Source organism: Fusarium solani (genome assembly GCF_023522795.1).
Source record: "Fusarium solani strain SB1 chromosome Unknown bctg00000005, whole genome shotgun sequence".
NCBI classification, from domain to species: domain Eukaryota; kingdom Fungi; phylum Ascomycota; class Sordariomycetes; order Hypocreales; family Nectriaceae; genus Fusarium; species Fusarium solani.
The window spans coordinates 1,251,391-1,268,210 of NW_027072153.1; the positions used below are offsets into that span (position 1 = coordinate 1,251,391).

At 53.3% G+C, this 16,820-nt stretch overlaps 7 protein-coding genes across 7 annotated transcripts; 2 read left to right on the forward strand and 5 right to left on the reverse strand.

The window, feature by feature from the left end:
- Positions 1-867: 867 nt before the first annotated feature.
- MRS44_008819 (uncharacterized protein) lies at positions 868-2,319 on the forward strand (the record flags this gene model as incomplete). Its single annotated transcript, XM_046280079.2, has 1 exon — positions 868-2,319. The coding sequence occupies one exon, from the start codon at positions 868-870 to the stop codon at positions 2,317-2,319; it is 1,452 nt and encodes a 483-aa protein (XP_046132273.2).
- Positions 2,320-2,548: 229 nt separating this feature from the next.
- MRS44_008820 (uncharacterized protein) lies at positions 2,549-4,388 on the reverse strand (the record flags this gene model as incomplete). Its single annotated transcript, XM_046269690.2, has 2 exons — positions 2,549-2,711; positions 2,764-4,388. The coding sequence occupies 2 exons, from the start codon at positions 4,386-4,388 to the stop codon at positions 2,549-2,551; spliced, it is 1,788 nt and encodes a 595-aa protein (XP_046132274.1).
- Positions 4,389-7,504: 3,116 nt separating this feature from the next.
- Positions 7,505-9,244, forward strand: MRS44_008821 (uncharacterized protein; the record flags this gene model as incomplete). The annotated part of the gene is made up of 4 exons (XM_065621070.1): positions 7,505-7,507; positions 7,555-8,194; positions 8,348-9,070; positions 9,126-9,244. The coding sequence occupies 4 exons, from the start codon at positions 7,505-7,507 to the stop codon at positions 9,242-9,244; spliced, it is 1,485 nt and encodes a 494-aa protein (XP_065477142.1).
- A 593-nt stretch (positions 9,245-9,837) lies between these two features.
- Positions 9,838-11,742, reverse strand: MRS44_008822 (uncharacterized protein; the record flags this gene model as incomplete). The annotated part of the gene is made up of 1 exon (XM_065621071.1): positions 9,838-11,742. The coding sequence occupies one exon, from the start codon at positions 11,740-11,742 to the stop codon at positions 9,838-9,840; it is 1,905 nt and encodes a 634-aa protein (XP_065477143.1).
- Positions 11,743-13,007: 1,265 nt separating this feature from the next.
- Positions 13,008-13,783, reverse strand: MRS44_008823 (uncharacterized protein; the record flags this gene model as incomplete). The annotated part of the gene is made up of 2 exons (XM_046276336.2): positions 13,008-13,216; positions 13,306-13,783. The coding sequence occupies 2 exons, from the start codon at positions 13,781-13,783 to the stop codon at positions 13,008-13,010; spliced, it is 687 nt and encodes a 228-aa protein (XP_046132277.1).
- A 568-nt stretch (positions 13,784-14,351) lies between these two features.
- Positions 14,352-15,040, reverse strand: MRS44_008824 (60S ribosomal protein eL34; the record flags this gene model as incomplete). The annotated part of the gene is made up of 3 exons (XM_046276337.2): positions 14,352-14,540; positions 14,795-14,918; positions 15,003-15,040. The coding sequence occupies 3 exons, from the start codon at positions 15,038-15,040 to the stop codon at positions 14,352-14,354; spliced, it is 351 nt and encodes a 116-aa protein (XP_046132278.1).
- Positions 15,041-15,693: 653 nt separating this feature from the next.
- Positions 15,694-16,193, reverse strand: MRS44_008825 (uncharacterized protein; the record flags this gene model as incomplete). Its single annotated transcript, XM_065621072.1, has 2 exons — positions 15,694-16,011; positions 16,074-16,193. The coding sequence occupies 2 exons, from the start codon at positions 16,191-16,193 to the stop codon at positions 15,694-15,696; spliced, it is 438 nt and encodes a 145-aa protein (XP_065477144.1).
- Positions 16,194-16,820: the final 627 nt, after the last annotated feature.

Here is a 16,820-nt window from a genome sequence, read left to right on the forward strand (position 1 = left end):
GGCTCTGGTGGCCCGGCCATCGATGCGCATCCGCTGCCTACTATAGAGGGCCAACCCCTGGACGTCACACAAGGCTCGTCCTGATGACCCTAGCCTTGGTTGCACAGCTGTCTCGATATCATGGATGTACACGACAAGGCAATCCTGCCGTTATCCATAAGTTTGATGTATTTTTCGGCTTTTAGTAGCGGGAAACATGTCAAAGATTGCCTTCATGATAGACTAGCACTCTCACACACACACACTCCCGAATAGGGGATATTCCTCTGCTTGGACAACTAGAGTAAATATCTCGCAATTGCAAAAGAGCTCTTTTGAGAAACACCCTTCCGCAGTTGTAACACCTCACCAACATGGCACAGAGTCGCAAGTTGGACAAGCTACCCATCGGCCCGTGATTGTTTCATGGGGCAATCACTCTACTGTCTTGGCAACAGTCCCTGGCGGGCTTGCATGTCAGATATTCACAGAAGCGGTGGCTTTTAGATGATATGCTTGTCACCGCCATTCTTGAGCCTACTGTGAGTCTGCGAGGCGTATTCAACTCATTGGTCAGTTACTTTTCCGCCTTTGTTACTCTGCATCAAGTCCATAAAGGGAACAATGAATCGCACTTTCCCCCTTTCTCACTATCTCTTCAACATCTTCTCAGTACATAGCTCTATACAATATTCCTGATCCAGTATCTCCGTCATCCTTGTTTGTCGCTCTTCACAGCATGGCTTCACAGCGACTCACGTCCAAGAGAGGAAGAAAGTCCCAGACCCATCTTATATATATCATCACCGATGGCGCCCCTGATCGATCCCCCCAAATCAACACAGACCGCCATTCCGACCAGAGTATTCCAAGTCATACAGACCACCAATGTCGGATATTCTTTCCTCGTCACAGACCCTCGTTGGTCACTCCGAGCGCACCAACTGGAGCGACCTTGTCGAGTGGAGCGTCGAAGTCGACTTTCTCGTCGCCAAAGAGAAGTCTAGCCAGACTTACACAGCAGAAGCCGACGGCCGTACCCGGTGGGCTTGTCCTGCCACCGAGTCCAATCCCACAGCGGCATGTGTCGAGCACTGCGCTGAGCACCTCGCCCGCACCTTCATGAGCAAGCCTTGCGTCCAAGGCGCCGTTGCATATAAGAACGACAGCGCGGCTCCGGATGATCTTGCTTTTACTATAGAAAAGCCAGTTAAGGGTGAAGAGCCAAGCGGTGGTGACCATCGTATGGCCTACTGGCTCTTTACTCCAGCTCGCAACGCTATTGCTACCTCTAGTAGCCCCGGAGACTACGACTGGGTCGGGGTTCGCCTCCGCTGTCCCTACACTTCGCTGCTGTCCATCCTACCAGGAGACCGATATGGAGATCAAGACCTCGGACGAGGAACCGCACAGCCAGGGATGGCCCCAATTTCCCCCTTCAGGGGCAAGATCGAAATGGAGACTGTCCTAGGCCTTCTTCGCGCCGACATCAAGATTCACAGTAACTCAACATGCCAGCTCCGCGTATATATGAACCTCCAGCATGAAGGCTTCGACCTTACAGACGCCAAGAAGGCGCTCACGCTGGTCTGGCTTCTTGAGCCAGAGTTGCTCCTCGCCCTGCGACCTGAGACCAAGGACCCGAAGCTCAGTCACTATGTCCCAATCACAGAGTCATCCAACATTGCCATGAGGCCAAGCAAATTCCTCCAAGAGGGCTCCCTTGACCGAGATGAGCGCGAGCGGATTTTGGCGTTGTCACGACCTTCGTTTCCAGTTGAGGCGGAAATCATGGACAACTGCATCCCCCAGTTGAAGAACCAGCTCCTCCAGGAGCGTATCCACATGATCTGGAGCGCAGTCACACTGCCCGAGCTTTCTGGCATGCTCAAGAACACTGCCGGCGAGATGACGGTAGCGCTAGACCTTGCCCCAGACACGAAGCCGAAGCTGGTGTTCCGCTATGGCCTGTGGCATCCCCAGCGCGAAGCCATGCAGTATTGGCTTCACCTATTTGGACGTCTTTTCCTCTTTGCCGTGGCTTCTGACGCTAAGCGCTTTAGAACGGCTGTGACAAGCATCGAGGAGAAGATTGCGGAAGTTGAGAGGATGGAACCCAAGGATCGTATGGAGGCGATGCTGACGCATTCGTTCGACCATGCCCTCAGCCATTACTGGAACGCGCTCAAGAGGGCAGAGCAAAGCGGAGGATGTCTCTCTACAACGGCCTTGGACGGTCAGGGGATAATGGAGGTTGGATCCTCTGGGAACTACGCTGTTGACTCGGAGAGCAGCTCCTCGTCCTCGTCGAACGAAGGACTCTGGCTCAGGCGCTCATAGATGAACAACCATAACAATTGCCCACACAGCAGATAGATACTATCAGGTACCATAGCTAGAAATTCAATCCAAGTAATTTGATTCAAAAGCCAAAACAAGTCTGCGGAATCAAGTATATATGCCAACCCGGCTTCTATATCCCCTGAGCAGGAAATATCCTAGTCTGCTTCTCAACGTCTGGGTATCATCAAATCATCCAATGCTGCAACTACGTATCCAATCCAAGCCATTATACCTTGAGCTTGATCTTTTGCTGCCTCGTCTTCTTCTTCTTCTTCTTTCTGAGCGTAACAATGTGTCTCCTTTGCACGATGCGCACAAGCCAGTTGTAGATCATCTCTCTCATGAGAATCAGGATTGTCGCGACCACGGTAGGCACAGCACAGGCCCAGCTGTGATAATCATTAGCATATAGTTAGAGACATCAGAGACAGGATAACTTACAAATACCAAATAGGATGGTGAAGATCGGGAAACGTCGCTTCGTCAAAGTTTTGACCAAAAAATCCAGTAATAAACGTAAGCGGCAAGAAGATAATGGTGACGGTAGTAAGCTGCTTCATCGACTCGTTCTGTCCAGCAGAAATAGTATTAAAGATGAGATCAATCAAATTGTCCGACGACTGCTTGAGCTGATGAAGAGACTCGGTGATCATGATGCAGTGATCGAGCACGTCGCCAAGGTACGTGTGTGTCATGGGGGTGATGATGACGCCGGATCCAGCGTTCTCGAGCTCCTTCTGTGCCTGATCGTGTGTCATGTACGTCTTGTGGTCGCGCAGGACGTTGACGACATTGTCGATGGGGTTGAGGAAGCTGAGCATCTTGTTGATCTCGCTGATGCAGATGTAGAGCTTCTTACTCTGCGTGACGCTCGGCGCCGTGAGCACGTCGATCTCGATATCGGCAATGATATCCGTATACACGGCCGTCAGGGGAATGGCAAGGTCGATGATGGCGTCAATGATGCCCTGACACAGGAGGGACGCATCGTTGGACTCGCGCAGGATGGTACCTGGGGTGCTGAGGCGCGTAAAGATGGGGCGCTCAATGTCGCCGGCCGAGACCTCGAAGAAGGAGATGACGGTGTTATCCGATGTCAGGAAGATGGAGACCTGCTCCGCTGAGATGGCCATCTGGTAGGGCGCGAGGGACGAGTGATTCTCCATAAACTCGGTCCGCGCCTCGTTCCCAGAGGCATGGTATCGCTGCAGGGTCCGGATCATGCCAGTCTCTTGAAGATCTGTGGTGACATCTTGTGGTCGCAGCCCATGAGGCGGTGCATTCTTCTCTGGGTCCGACGCCCTGCGGCTCCTCCAGAGCTCCCTGATGGATCCCCTCAGCGCGTGGAAGGACTTGTTCGAGTAGGTGCTGCTAGTATCGGTCGAGTCGTCGTCGTCGTCGACCAGGTGGACGAGCTTCTGCAGAGTCATGACAATAAAGGCGTGGTTGGGATACCAATCAGCCTTTGTGCGGTTCCTAATCTGCATCAGATCCTCCAACGCCAGCTTGTGCAGCCCCTTCTTGTTGCCCACGGCCTGGATCACATCCCAACTGAGCCCATTGACATTGATCCAGCGACACTTGACCCAATCCTCCTTAGGCAGCTCCAGAAAGTTGATGAAGCCCTCGTTGTCAAAGTGATGCTTGAGCACGGCCTGCTGCGAAAAGTCGATGACGGAGATCTCGCAGGGCGCCGTCAGAGTCGGCATTGACGCATGTCCACCATCGGGGAGCATTGGGTCGTAGCCAGGCTCAGAGCCGGGCTGCCAGCCAGGGCGGGCGCTAAAGGTGGTATCGAATTCATCGTAGTCCTCGACAGTCTTAAAGGTCGGGGCGCGAGTCACTCGGCGACGCAGCAGCGAGGGCGAAAAGGTCATCTGGCGATGCAGCTCAGTGTCGGAGCGCGCAGGCCTGTTGGGGGTGGCCTGGGGCGGCGAGAGGTTCTGGGTATCGACGGTAAGGTTGTATCGAACATGGCGGCTATCGCTGCTGTCGTCACCCTGGCTGGATACGTTGGTGTTGGAGGAATGGCTCGGGCGGCCTTCGTCCTCGTCGTTTTGAGGCATGATGTTATCGAGGAAGGAGAGAGCGAGCGCTGAAGATTGGAGAGGCCCAAGATCGAAGGTTTAACTGGGAGGAGAAAGGATGATCTACAGCAGCCGCTCAAGCCACCAGGAACCTCTTCAAGTGGGCAGAAAGGGGTGAAAAGGAAAAGAACCGTTTATGTCCATCAGGTAATACGAAGCCGAAAATAAATTCAAGGGTAAAGTTGGGTTGCGTTGCGTGCTGGCCTCGCATCCAAGGATGGAGCGTCGCGACGCAGGGGAACACCAGGCCCAGTCCCGTCAGCACCAAGATTGGTTTCAGGGATTGGTTGGGGCCTCGACCATCCAGAAGTGAAGCCACCGTCAGCGGCCAGCAGCGAAATCGACCAGGTAATGTCAGCGGGAATGATTCAGGCGTCGCTCGGCTCAGCTAGTGCCAGTTGTTCGTCTCGAATTTCGAAGCCGATTATCCGTCCCCTGTTGGAAGTCATCGCCAATTATGACGTTGCTGCGCTGCGTGTTTCGCTCCAAGGGATGGGATGGACCTGGGCGTCAAATTCCCCACGCCAATCGCCGATGCTCAGTTACATGCTGCCTTTGGCCAAGCTTCTGAACAAGCATTTCCAGCCCACAATCTGCCGTCTGGGCAACAAATCAGCAGGTTAGTCATTCTCAAGTTGAGAGACTATCAAAGATGATGGAATTTTTTTTTATTTGAGATCAGCATTCATCCCAAGCCTCGACATTCCCGTCGCTGCCAAATGAAGCATACGTCCAACTGCGATGCATCGAACTAGCAGCCACAGCATAGATGTCAGTGCTCCTGAACACTTGATGGTGCAAAAGCACATCGTGCACCTACTTGTAGTCTCTGAATACCTATCACGACCGCCTCATTGGTAGGACGTTTCAAAACGCCCAGTACAATCAAGGGGCATGACCTTTGACACCTGCTGCTGGCCCAACGGGGACAACCTCTATGTCACCTCCCACTCTTCAGCTCCTCTAATGTACAACCCTCTCTTCATCCATGAAGCCATCCTCGTCGCTGACATGTATCTCATCCCCGGCACAACGTCACAACGGCCCTGCTTCAGACGCTGGGGAACGTCTGGCGTCGTATGACACAGCCGGCGGAACTATTTTCGACCATTTCTGACCGGTCGATCGTGTTCAGCAGAACACAAAAGGTCCCAGACACCACATATCAAACTGAGGGTCCTGACAGAATCCAATATGCAACAGTTGAAGAATATGTTGCCGTATTGAGGGGGCATTTTCCAATGAATGCCTATCTCCCTGACAACATCGTAAGTAAATAACAAGGCCTGTCTGAATAACGCCCTCCCACAACCCACCTCAACCTCGAAACGACCGCTCCTGTCTCCAAACGCCAAGTTAACACACCTATCACGCCTTAAACTCCGCCCCGTTCAGCGTGAGCTGATTCCATCTAATATCTTCACCAGTACCGTACAATCGCCAATGTTTCTTTTTCGATGCTACACGTTCTCCAGGTAGTAGTAGAGACATGGGTAGCCAGGAACCGTAACCGAAGGGCAATTAGACCACCACTGAGAGCAGCAGACCCTGTAGGTCATGATGAAGCGCGTGTTATGCCAGCCAGGAACGCACTCGTCGGGGAATGAGAATGGCAGCTCGTTGATGGTATCAGGACCCCAGGCGTCGGCATCGTTTATCCTATTCAGCTCTTCAAAGATCCGGTGGCAGGACGTATCAAACTCGAAGCCGCCATAACATCCGCAGAGGTTCACTAATAAGATGTAGCCGCACATGGGAGCATCTTGGTCGGGGGGTGGCTTTCTCGGTCTTTTCGCTGCGCTGTGTCCCGACAAAGGTGCTCGGATAGGCACGGGACATGGCGATGCTGATGGCTGACGTCTTTTGAGGCAGTGGGATTCCGATTGCAGTCGACGCAGCCGGCATCATCTTGCCTTGCTGCGGATTGCAGAGTTGATTTGCCATCCATCACTCACAAACGCACAATCCGCGACTGGGAGGGTTTGTTTAAACGAACGAGACAGCTTCATGAATTTCCTGCTGGGATCTCCCTACCATTACTCTCGTGAGTGTGTAGCAACTTTCCCCTGTGCGAACCGGTTTGACAGCCGTCATCACTCGCTCCGAGAGGCAACGTGGTTATCCGTCCCTCAAAGCGTGACGAGAGAACCACAGCCCCCCGTCCGTGGCACCAGAATGTCACTAAAGTTCGAGCATCTATTGGGTCCATTGCATCGATGTTGGCCTATTGGCAATCCACTGGGATCGTATGTGACTTGTTGAGGTTTGCCGAAATCGGTCGCTTGACCGTCCACAAACCCGGGAGAGTCCGCAACCTCTTGCTTCAGGAAGCGCCTTCATCGAGCAGCAAGTTTGACACCAAAACTCGGGACACGTCGTCTGGGTGAGGGGTTTCTTTGGAAATCGCGAGGCGATAGGAGCATGTCTCGTTGAGAGACCCATTCGAAAGGATTCTCTCAGTGTGGAGTTTGCCCGAAGCTTGCTGCATGAGGTGGTGTCGGGTCGTCGGGAGGGGCAATAGGCTATTGAAACGACGGGCCACACTCAAGGTAGAATTTTTCTAATGCCAGTATAAAGTTTCGACGAAGCAAGAGAAGAGTCAGTCATGGAGGGATAGAGTCAGGTGCAGTCATAGACCTAATAAATAGAGTTAGTTCGGGCAGATGAGCGAGATCCAAGAGATGTCCCCAAGGCAACGGGCAAAACATCAATCCCCATGATCTCAAACATGTGTCAAAAGATATGCTCCCGTGGTCAAGATGAGAAGTATTCATTGGTTGTGTTTGGGAGAAACAGAGACACGGCTGGTTGGGGTCCGGCAGTGGAGCAAATGAAACCCTCTTCCGTCCCTCCCACGTGAACCACTGATGTCACTTCCGGAGCAGCGTGTCCACCCCAGTGAGCGTTAGCGGCCCCATGCGGTAGAGACCCCTGTAGGGACCCCTGTTGCCTCCGGGTCCCGCGCCCTGCCTGATGGAACTTTACTGAGACGCCACCAGGGCGGCCGTCTTATCGCCCGCTGCCTCGTCGGAGCTCTAAACTCTTCCCTTTATTTTATCAACCTCACTCTCGACGCTGGCCTGTCATTTTTAACCATGGTTTGTCTTACTCCTCCGTATCACGAAGCTGTTACGCAGATTTTTAGCTAACAATGGCTTTCTATGAGGCCAACGAAAGCGATCCTCTCTTGTCCGGTCACGACCGCTCCGATGACGCAGATAATCGCAAGGCTGTCCGGCACTCGCGCATTCGCGAGCTCGGCCTCTTCGTCTGGGCTCTTGTAGCCACCGCCGCAGTCATCGTCATTGCCGTCTGGACACAGCACGAGCAGCAGACGAGGCACGACCACGATGTTCCCTCGGCGAAGCGAAACCTCGTTTTCATGGTCTCTGACGGCATGGGTCCTGCGCCGCTGTCCTTGACTCGCAGCTATAGGCAATTCGTCCAAGGCCTCCCTCACGACGACGTCTTGACGCTCGACAAGCACTTTTGGGGATCCAGCCGTACTCGCTCCAGCAGCTCCCTCGTCACCGACAGCGCTGCCGGCGCGACCGCCTTCTCTTGCGGCAAGAAGAGCTACAATGGTGCCATCGCCGTCCTGCCCAACCACGACCCCTGCGGCACCGTGCTCGAGGCTGCGAAACGCGCCGGATACCATACCGGTCTCGTTGTTACAACCAAGATCGAGGATGCTACACCTGCGTGTTTCAACTCCCATGTCAGGATCCGAGAAATGGAGGACGAGATCGCTCTCCAGCAGATCGGCGAGGGCGCTTGGACGAACTGTAGACCTTATGCTTGGTGGTGGCCGATGCAACTACCTCGCTAAGGGAACTGAGGGCAGCTGCCGAGCCGACGACACGGACGTCATTAAGCTTGCCACTGAGAAGCACAATTGGACTTACACCGATAGCCGCTCTGGCTTTGATGCTCTCAAGGGCGGCGAGAACGTCGAGCTTCCCTTCCTGGGACTCTTTGCACCCTCCGACATTCCCTTGAGATTGACCGCCGAAACCTCAACGATATCTACCCTTCTCTGAGTGAGATGGCCACGACTGCTCTGCGCGCTCTTGAGAAGGCGACCGAGAAGAGCGACAAGGGCTTCTTCATCATGATCGAGGGCAGCAGGATCGACCACGCCGGCCACATTAACGACCCGGCGGCTCAGGTCCACGAGGTCCTCGAGTACGACAAGACCTTCAAGGCCGTTCTCGACTTCATCAAGCAGAGCAAGACTGAAACCGTCCTTGTCGCGACCAGCGACCATGAAACTGGTGGTCTCGCCACCGCCATCCAGGAACCCGGTCACCTCCCAGTCTATAACTGGTACCCCAAGGTCCTTGCCAACGCTACCGCCTCGGCTGAGTGGCTCGCGGCCAAGCTCCACGCCCATCTTGCGTCTTCGTCTGACTCGAAGAAGGACCTGGAGAAGCTGAAGAAGTATATCAACGAGGAGCTCATCATCCGCGGCCTTGGTATCTCCAACGCCTCGGACAAGGAGATCACCACCATCGCCGAGCACCCCGACAGCGCTCTTGTCCTCTTCTCGGCCCTCATCTCCCTGCGGGCCCATGTCGGATGGAGCACCCACGGCCACACGGCCGTCGACGTCAACATCTACAGCTCTGGCGGCCCCGGGCACCGACGCCATCCGAGGCAATGTTGAGAACACAGATGTTGGCAAGTTCCTGCGTGAATACCTTGAAGTCGACGTAGATGTCATTAGCGAAGAACTTAAGGAGAAGATGGACAAGTCTCTTCTCAAGGGTTCAGATGAACTAGATGAGGAATCGGTTCTTAGCAGTGCCGAGTACCACGTCCTCGCGTCGATCTAGAATAGATGGCATTATAGAAGCTGTCGCTAGAGATCAGACCTAAGAGGAGGATGTTTACAGAATGAAACTGGGACTTTGGTATAAGCATTCATGAATCACGAATGTTTTCGATAATCGTTTTCAAGGGGAATTCACACTGGGCAACATTGGGAGTAACATGTTGGAATATCCATGTTTGATTTGGTCTCTTGACTTTGGTAGTTGTCGTCACTAGAATATGACTGAGAGATCAATGATCGTTGGGTAGGCAGACGGAACAATTTATTCTATTTCAAACAACAAGAGCCGCAATAGTGAATTCCCCGGATAGAGTGAAACTATTATCAATTCGACGAAAGCGCTATCTCAGTATGAAATATTGATATCCGTGGATCATAACGCCAACTCCACCCTTCCATCCCAGGAGAACCATACTGTGAAATCCATACGCTTGGTCCAGTAATCTATTCATTCGCTTTCTTATAACAAGACAATCAATTATCCAGACGCCAACCTGCTAACCCAACAAGAACCCCCCTTTTCGATTCAACCACACTTCCCTATCCGCCAACCGTTCCTTCGGATCAAGATCTCATACTGACGTGACAGTGATATCAAGTCTCGGTGTGAGGGACAGTATCCACGTTATATCGCACGTATAGCCTGTCCAAGAAGTGGGAATGGCGGATCCCATTAGGTCGGGCCCTGGCGAACGCATCAATAGCCTCTCTGACACCATAGCCGCACCGCTCAACGAGATAGCACACGATAAAGTATCCCGTGCGATTGAAGCCGTAGTGACAGTGGACTCCAACGACGCACTTTTCTGGGTTGGGCCAGTTTTCGGCGACAGCCCGCTCCGCCTGCTTCTCGCGGAGCCCATCAACAAGTTTAATAAAGGCCTCGATCTCATGAGCCTGTGGGGGGATCTTGGACACGGTCGGAAACTTGTGGTAATGAACGCCAGCCCGATCCAGCCCGCGTGGGTCATAGACGGGTTGGTCCTTGGAGATGTCGATAACATCTTTAACAATGTCACCCCACTTGTCGACAAAGTTGGGTGGGCAGTGGACGTCGTCGGCTTCGCGAAGTGTCTTGAGGGCGCGGAAGACAGGGTTGTTGACGGGACCAATCGGCTCAGAGACGGGGTTGACTGACTTCCACTTGGCGAGATTCTTGACATCCCACTTTCCTTCACGGGATAGATACTGCAGCTGCCAAGCAAGAGATAGTCTGTTTGTGATATGCGTGGCGAGGAAGTCGGATATTAATCCTGCAACGGCACGAACTGAGCAGGGGGTATATAGAACGGCGTGTGTTGCAGGAGGTGGCATCACGATGGATCTAACCACCTTCTTGGGATGATTCGGCTGCGGTGGCAGTTCGGCCAGGGTCTCGTTTGGAGTCGAAGGATCGTTAGGGCTATCGCTGCTGGAGCTTTCGGACCTGGGTTGCTTGATGACTTGGAAATCCTCATCCCGAAGATCGTCAATGGCTTGAGGGATGTGATCTCGTGGCCGTACCGAGGTGTTGACAGGAGCAGCAGCATCAACAATCGTTTGGTCTGTCTCTTCTCCGTCATCGGGCTTTGAGGTTTCTTCCTCAGGGTCCAGGACTTTGGTGATCTTGTCAACCTCCTTGGGGGAGACGATGTTGTCGTTCTCCCCCGCGATCAGGTAAACAGGAATATCCAGGCCCGCCCAGGTATCCAGAGTAGGAATGCCGCCTATTGGTTGACCGTCCTTGTAAACTGGCAAGGCGCCATTCGCCATTCGCCTCCAGACTGGGGTCCGGCTCTGCTTGTTGAAGCGGTACTGAAGAATTCGGGTTGCTTCATCAGCACCTTCTCCAACGAAACGCTTGACACTTGGGCTCTCCGGACCACCCCAGCCGTCCCAGGCTCTCCACAGATCGAATAGCCAGCCTGGGATTCGCAACGCCCTCCTGGCCCATGTAGTTGTTGATTCATTGGGTGGGCTGGACACTGGACAAATAGCCACCAATCCTACCACATACTGTGACAGAGAGGTTGCATGGGCCAGCTTCGTGTTAGCCAATTGGGCAGAAAGAGCCGTTCCCATACTATGACCGATCAGAACGACACGTTGGCCTGCATCCTTGTCGCGGTAATCCTCGATGATGATCTCCAGGAGCTCTACAAGGGCCTCTGTCGTGTAAGCTTCCCAACTGGTGACCGAGAAGTCGGACCGTCCGCATCCGGGGTAGTCGATTGCCAAACAGGGGGCCAGGTCAACAAGACTGCTCAACAGCGGGTGAAATTGAGCGACAGATCCTCCAAGCCCATGGAGGAAAACGAGCAGCGGCAGCGGCGCGGGGTTCTTGGGGAGCTGCTCGGCTTTAGCATGCTGGCGGTAGAAGACTCGGATCCCGGAATATTCGAAGCGGCTGGTGCTGTAAGACTTAAAGTCTGAGTGATCCTTGAGGAGGGAGGGGTCCGTGAGATGAGGGTCAGTGGAGTCTATGGCCTGTTGGAAGGCCGCGGAGTGAGGAGCCGTCATGCCGTGCGTCTGAGAGGAGAGCGTGCTCAATGGATGACTGCTGGGGTCCAATTGAAGTGGGATAATGTTGTCGCAGGTAGATATGGGGTTGGTGGAGGACAGATGCCAGCTGTAGTTGAGCCGCAATTAATCGATTGGGCTGCAGTTGAAAGGCCGAGCTCCTCGGTAGCTCCTACCAAGTAAGGGTATCCGAGATTTGAAGCTGTTGAGTCACCGCCAAGGGTATAACAAGAGTAACTTGGAGTTTGCGTTTGTTCCCTTGGTGCCACCGGGACCGGAGCCTCTCCAGCCGGCACAGAGCGACGTCAGGACAAAGGAGGACAAGGCCAGGCTCACCAGGCCAATTGATATGGTGAAGGCGCCGTGCAAGTACCGGGGATAGATCGGGGCATCTGTGAGCGACCCAGGCCTGGGCTGGGTTTTTGAAGACCTCTTTGACCCTAAGGCCCCACGGAAATCGCGGTCAAGACGCGGGCGCGCGAAAAAAAAATTCAAAAAGAAGGTCAAGAGTGGCTTGGGGAAGACGGTCGCAGTGCGAGGCTGGAGCTTCAGTGGGGAACTCGATCTTGCTCACGAGATGCTTTAATTGGCGATGATGGGATTTTGAGATTGAGTCTGTCGGCGATGAATTGAGTCTGAGGTTGGGCAGCCAATCGTGGCATTGCATCATCCGCCTGGGGTCGCGAAGGGATCGTCATTGGAAGAGCGATTGCGGCGAATCATGTGTGCAGCAGATAAACATGGGGTTGAATTCTTGCTTATCTAATATTGACGACAGCCCTAGAGAGGGCTACCCTGAACGACAATGGAATTTTGAAGAAGTGGTCGAATTATTGACGGTGAACACATATAGGTTTGATGATGGAGTGTCTTATTATAGCGAGATATTGATAGGCAAGTTGTATAAGTACGTGTGGACTATAATGTGACTGTGAATCGCGACTATTGAATTACCAGCTGGGGTTCCTTCATCTCAAAATCTTAGGCGGCTTGATGAAACACAAGATTGGAAAAAACACAGCATCACAACAAGCCAGCTATGAGCAAGTGCCATTTGAGCCAGGCCCTATGGAACACAGGAGTTGCCCAACACAGATCGTCAAGAGTGGGCGTTCATATACACTACCTACTATACATCCATCATGCGCCAACATTGTCTAACCTATTGCCCACCATCCAAACCCAACCACCAAAGCGTACAATAGCCACGATGCTCATAATGTTACATTATATGTATACAAGTCCTTTATAACCGTGCCGTCCCATTACTTGGCTCCAACTCCGTCTTTCCATCCGATGGGTATCAAGGCGGCCGCCACATCCGACACACCTCTCTCTGTAGCCAACAGATTAAACTGCGCAGCAGCATTCCTCGTATCCAGTATTTCGACTCGCATGCCTAGCTCGGCCAGGTGTCGTCTCGTCGTAGGAGCTAGTGGCATAATGGATGGACCAACTCCAATGATCAAAAGGTCTGTGAGAGAGTTAGTTAAGTGCTGCCAACAGCCGTCCCCCAACAAGCGGCAAGGCATAGGATGGGCGGAGAGATAGACGGGAACTCACCAGGTCGAGGCCATATCAAATCGAACAAGGCAAATGCCTGAGGCGGAAGCTCAAATTGGCCCTTCTTGTTGGTCAGGTTCAACGAACCCTTCGCCTCCCACGGCCGCCAGTTGAACACCTCTCCATCGACCAACAATGCGCCGTTACCGTCCGTGATTGTAGCGCCGCTGTTCAGACCAAATCCATCGTACATGCAAACGTCGACCGAGGTTGAGGGGACGGGCGTGTTGCCGAGAATGTCGAGCTCGCCAAAGTCGGTCGGAGGAGCCTGCGCTGGCGGTTCTTGGCCCTTTCTCCGACTAGGGGCTTCGTGGAAGGCTCGATGACATGATATAGGTTGCGCAGAGGCGTGCAAAAATGTCGGGGAAGAGGTTCTGAGAGCTGCGATCGAGGAGTGGGAGGGTCGGATGGGCTGGGAGAGGGCCTGGCGCGCAACGCGCTGTGCGCTACACGGCCGAATAAAACTTCGCGATGCCATGTCTGAGACGTTGACTAACCGTCAAAATATCAAGGACGTTCAGGAATAAGCAATTGATGGTTGGACAAGAGTTGGGCTTGGTGCTTGCAGGGTTCAAGTGGAAGAGATTCAACGTGGGGGATGGATATTTTTTCCGGTCCCGCACGTCATGATGATTGCTCATCAAGTGCAACAACAATCTTCATCACTGGGGTGCATATTCTCTACGGGTCACTGATCATAAGACTTGAATCCACAAAGGGAATTAATTCAACCTCAAGGCGCCAGTAACTTTTCACCTAGACCCCGGAACATAGGCCAAAACCTTGGCACTCACTTCACCCACGCAAAGAAGCCCCAGTATCACTCATGCAGACGGCAATCCAGTCCACGCCAGCTTGATGTTCTTTTTTCATTCAAACCACCAAGAGGAAGGTAGCAGTCCTAAAGACGGCAGACGGCCAGCCATTCTGGCCCCGGCCCGATGTATCATGCAGTCCCTTTTGCCCTAATGAACACCAAAGCAGTGAACCGAGTCCCCAGAGTTCCTTGCCCTTCCCGCGCAGAAAAAGCCAATTAGAAATTGCATTTATTTCTTCTTCTGGCTCTGCTCCTGCTCCTTCAACACCTTCTTGACGATCTTCTGCTCCTCGATGAGGAAGGCACGGACAATGCGGTCACGGACGCAGCCACCGCATCGGGAACCACCGTAGGCGCGCTGGACGGTCTTCTTGGGCTTGGAGATCTGGGAGTACTCGCGGGGTCGGAGAGCGGGAATCTATGAGACAAGAGAGTTAGTCCTTGTGTTCTGTGTGACTAGGTCCGAGAAGCCCTTGTGGTGGTGAATGTTTCGAGATGAGGTGAGCGAGGTTGGATAGAGGATTCGTTTCGGTAGAGAAATCAGCCAGTGTGGTGTGTCGGTGTCCTCGTCTGCTGTATGCGTGTCCTCTATCCAGGTCCCGACACTCATCGTGCTCGTCTCGTCCCATCCGCCACGTCGCAAAGAATTCGCTGCTGTCGAGTTCGACTTACGCCAGAGAGCTTGGAGCCGCAGTCACCGCACTTGGGGACAGTGCCGCGCTTCTTGATGTGAAGCAGGCGGAGGTCACCACCGGGGGTCTTGATGACCCGGGTTCGGTTGGAGGTGGTGTTGTAGCTGTTGGAGAAGCGCAGGTTAGCCACGGCGGTCGCCAGCAATGGCTCGAGTATTCATTTCGAGTCCATCTAGACAGGAACTCACCCGTTGCGGCGGCGGTAAGTGACTCGTTGGGAAACCATTTTGGCGGCTGGTGGTCGTCGGGAGTTGCAATGAGGATCTCACCAAGAACGAGAATGAATTTCGAGGCTTTTGGAAATTTTGTGTGGGTGGGAAGCTGGATTGTGCCCGCTAAACCGACGAATCAGAGTGGGGCAGTGGGCTGCCCGAATGCCTCACGTGACAATATTCTCTCTTCACCTGAGTTCTTCCACTCAGGATCTGGTTAGCTCCACATTGAAGGAGACTGACGAACAGGCTTTGAGCAACATATTGGATCCTTTTCTCAGGCTCATGTTACTCAGGACTCAGTCGAGTATGGGCGAACTCGTATTCCCGGATCATGACCGAGGAACCTGTTGGCCAAGGTTCCTTTCGGGATGCGGAACTCGTTGTCGTGAGTTGATTGACAGTATGAATATGACCAGCGAGCAACCGACGGATAATCAGGGTTGGTCACTGGTCAAGTTAAGCGAATCTGTCACCGAGGCGTAGGAGGGTTGTAACAATAGACGGGATGGCATTGTCTAGATCCTTAACCTGGCTGGATCTATGTCGCCCAGACTTGGGTCTGAGCAGTGCAACTCTACCTGACATTACCTAGAACCTGTATCTAAAAGAACGCCCTTAATATCACGTCAAAGAATAACCATAAACCAAAGCATCATGGACATCATCATTTCTTGTCAAGAGTGAACCAATCGGGGTGGTCCTGGTGTCGCCATGGCACGATGCCATTCGGCTCCTCTGCTTGCCTCTTCTGGACCTGAGCAGTTATTTGCTGGCTGAAGTCATCGCGCATTAGTTCGGTGAACTCCTTGACGTTGTTCTGCGCTTCAGTGATGGACTTCATGTAGGCGGCAAACATGGCGTCGGCTGTGATGAGATGCATCAGATGAAGTTGTTTCAGTGTGGGAATAGGGCGCCTACGTGAGGGCTGCTTCTGCAGAAGCGGCTGGATCATCTGCGGTATGGTGTCTCTCAAGAGACGAACCTGAAACGAGAGCCGAATTAGCAAGTTTGCGCCTTGGTTTCTTATCTTAGAAGCACCATTACCTTGATATGCAGGAGCTTGAGCCGCTGCATGGCTTCCTCGAGACGGGCTTCATCCCATTCACCCTGGCCGGCTGCATCTGGCGCCTGGGATTGATTCTGGGTGGGTGGCTGCTGGTTCATGGCAGCAAGGAGTTGTTGCTCTCCGGGCTCAACTAAACGACGGGTGTGAGGGTATCCAAGATTTGAGGGTGTCGAGCAGCAACACGAGCGCAGCCGGTGGCCGAGACCAGATGAGACGAGCAGAGGGCAACAATGACCAGGCCGGGGAGAGTGCGCACGGCTCTGTTTTTAAAAAAAAGAACACAAAAAAGCCACTGCGTGCAGCAGGTGCAACGAATAATTCTAGAAAGTTAAGGTTGGAGGTTGATTCCCAGCTGCGTTTGCCTCCGCGTCGGGGACGGGTCTGGGCGACGTGCGTGGGGCCAGGGGAGGAAGAAGCTTTGACGTTTCGGTGTTACCACATCTCTCGGGTTATTTTGCCTGCGAGCCAGGTACTATCAGAACCGAGTCGGCTGGCAGCAAGGAACCAGGAACGGCCAGCCCGCACCGTGCCGATCTGGTGACATGTGTGTTGGTGGTCTTTGTTGAAAGAAAGAAGAGCAGCATCAGTGATAAAAAAGATAATATCTTCTACGAGATGCAAGCAGATTTTGAGACGGATTGTATCCCCTCCTTGCTTTGAGCGAGCCCGCATCGCTGCGCCAGGCCGCTGCCAGATGCTCAATTGTCAGTCTATCACGTGCTAGC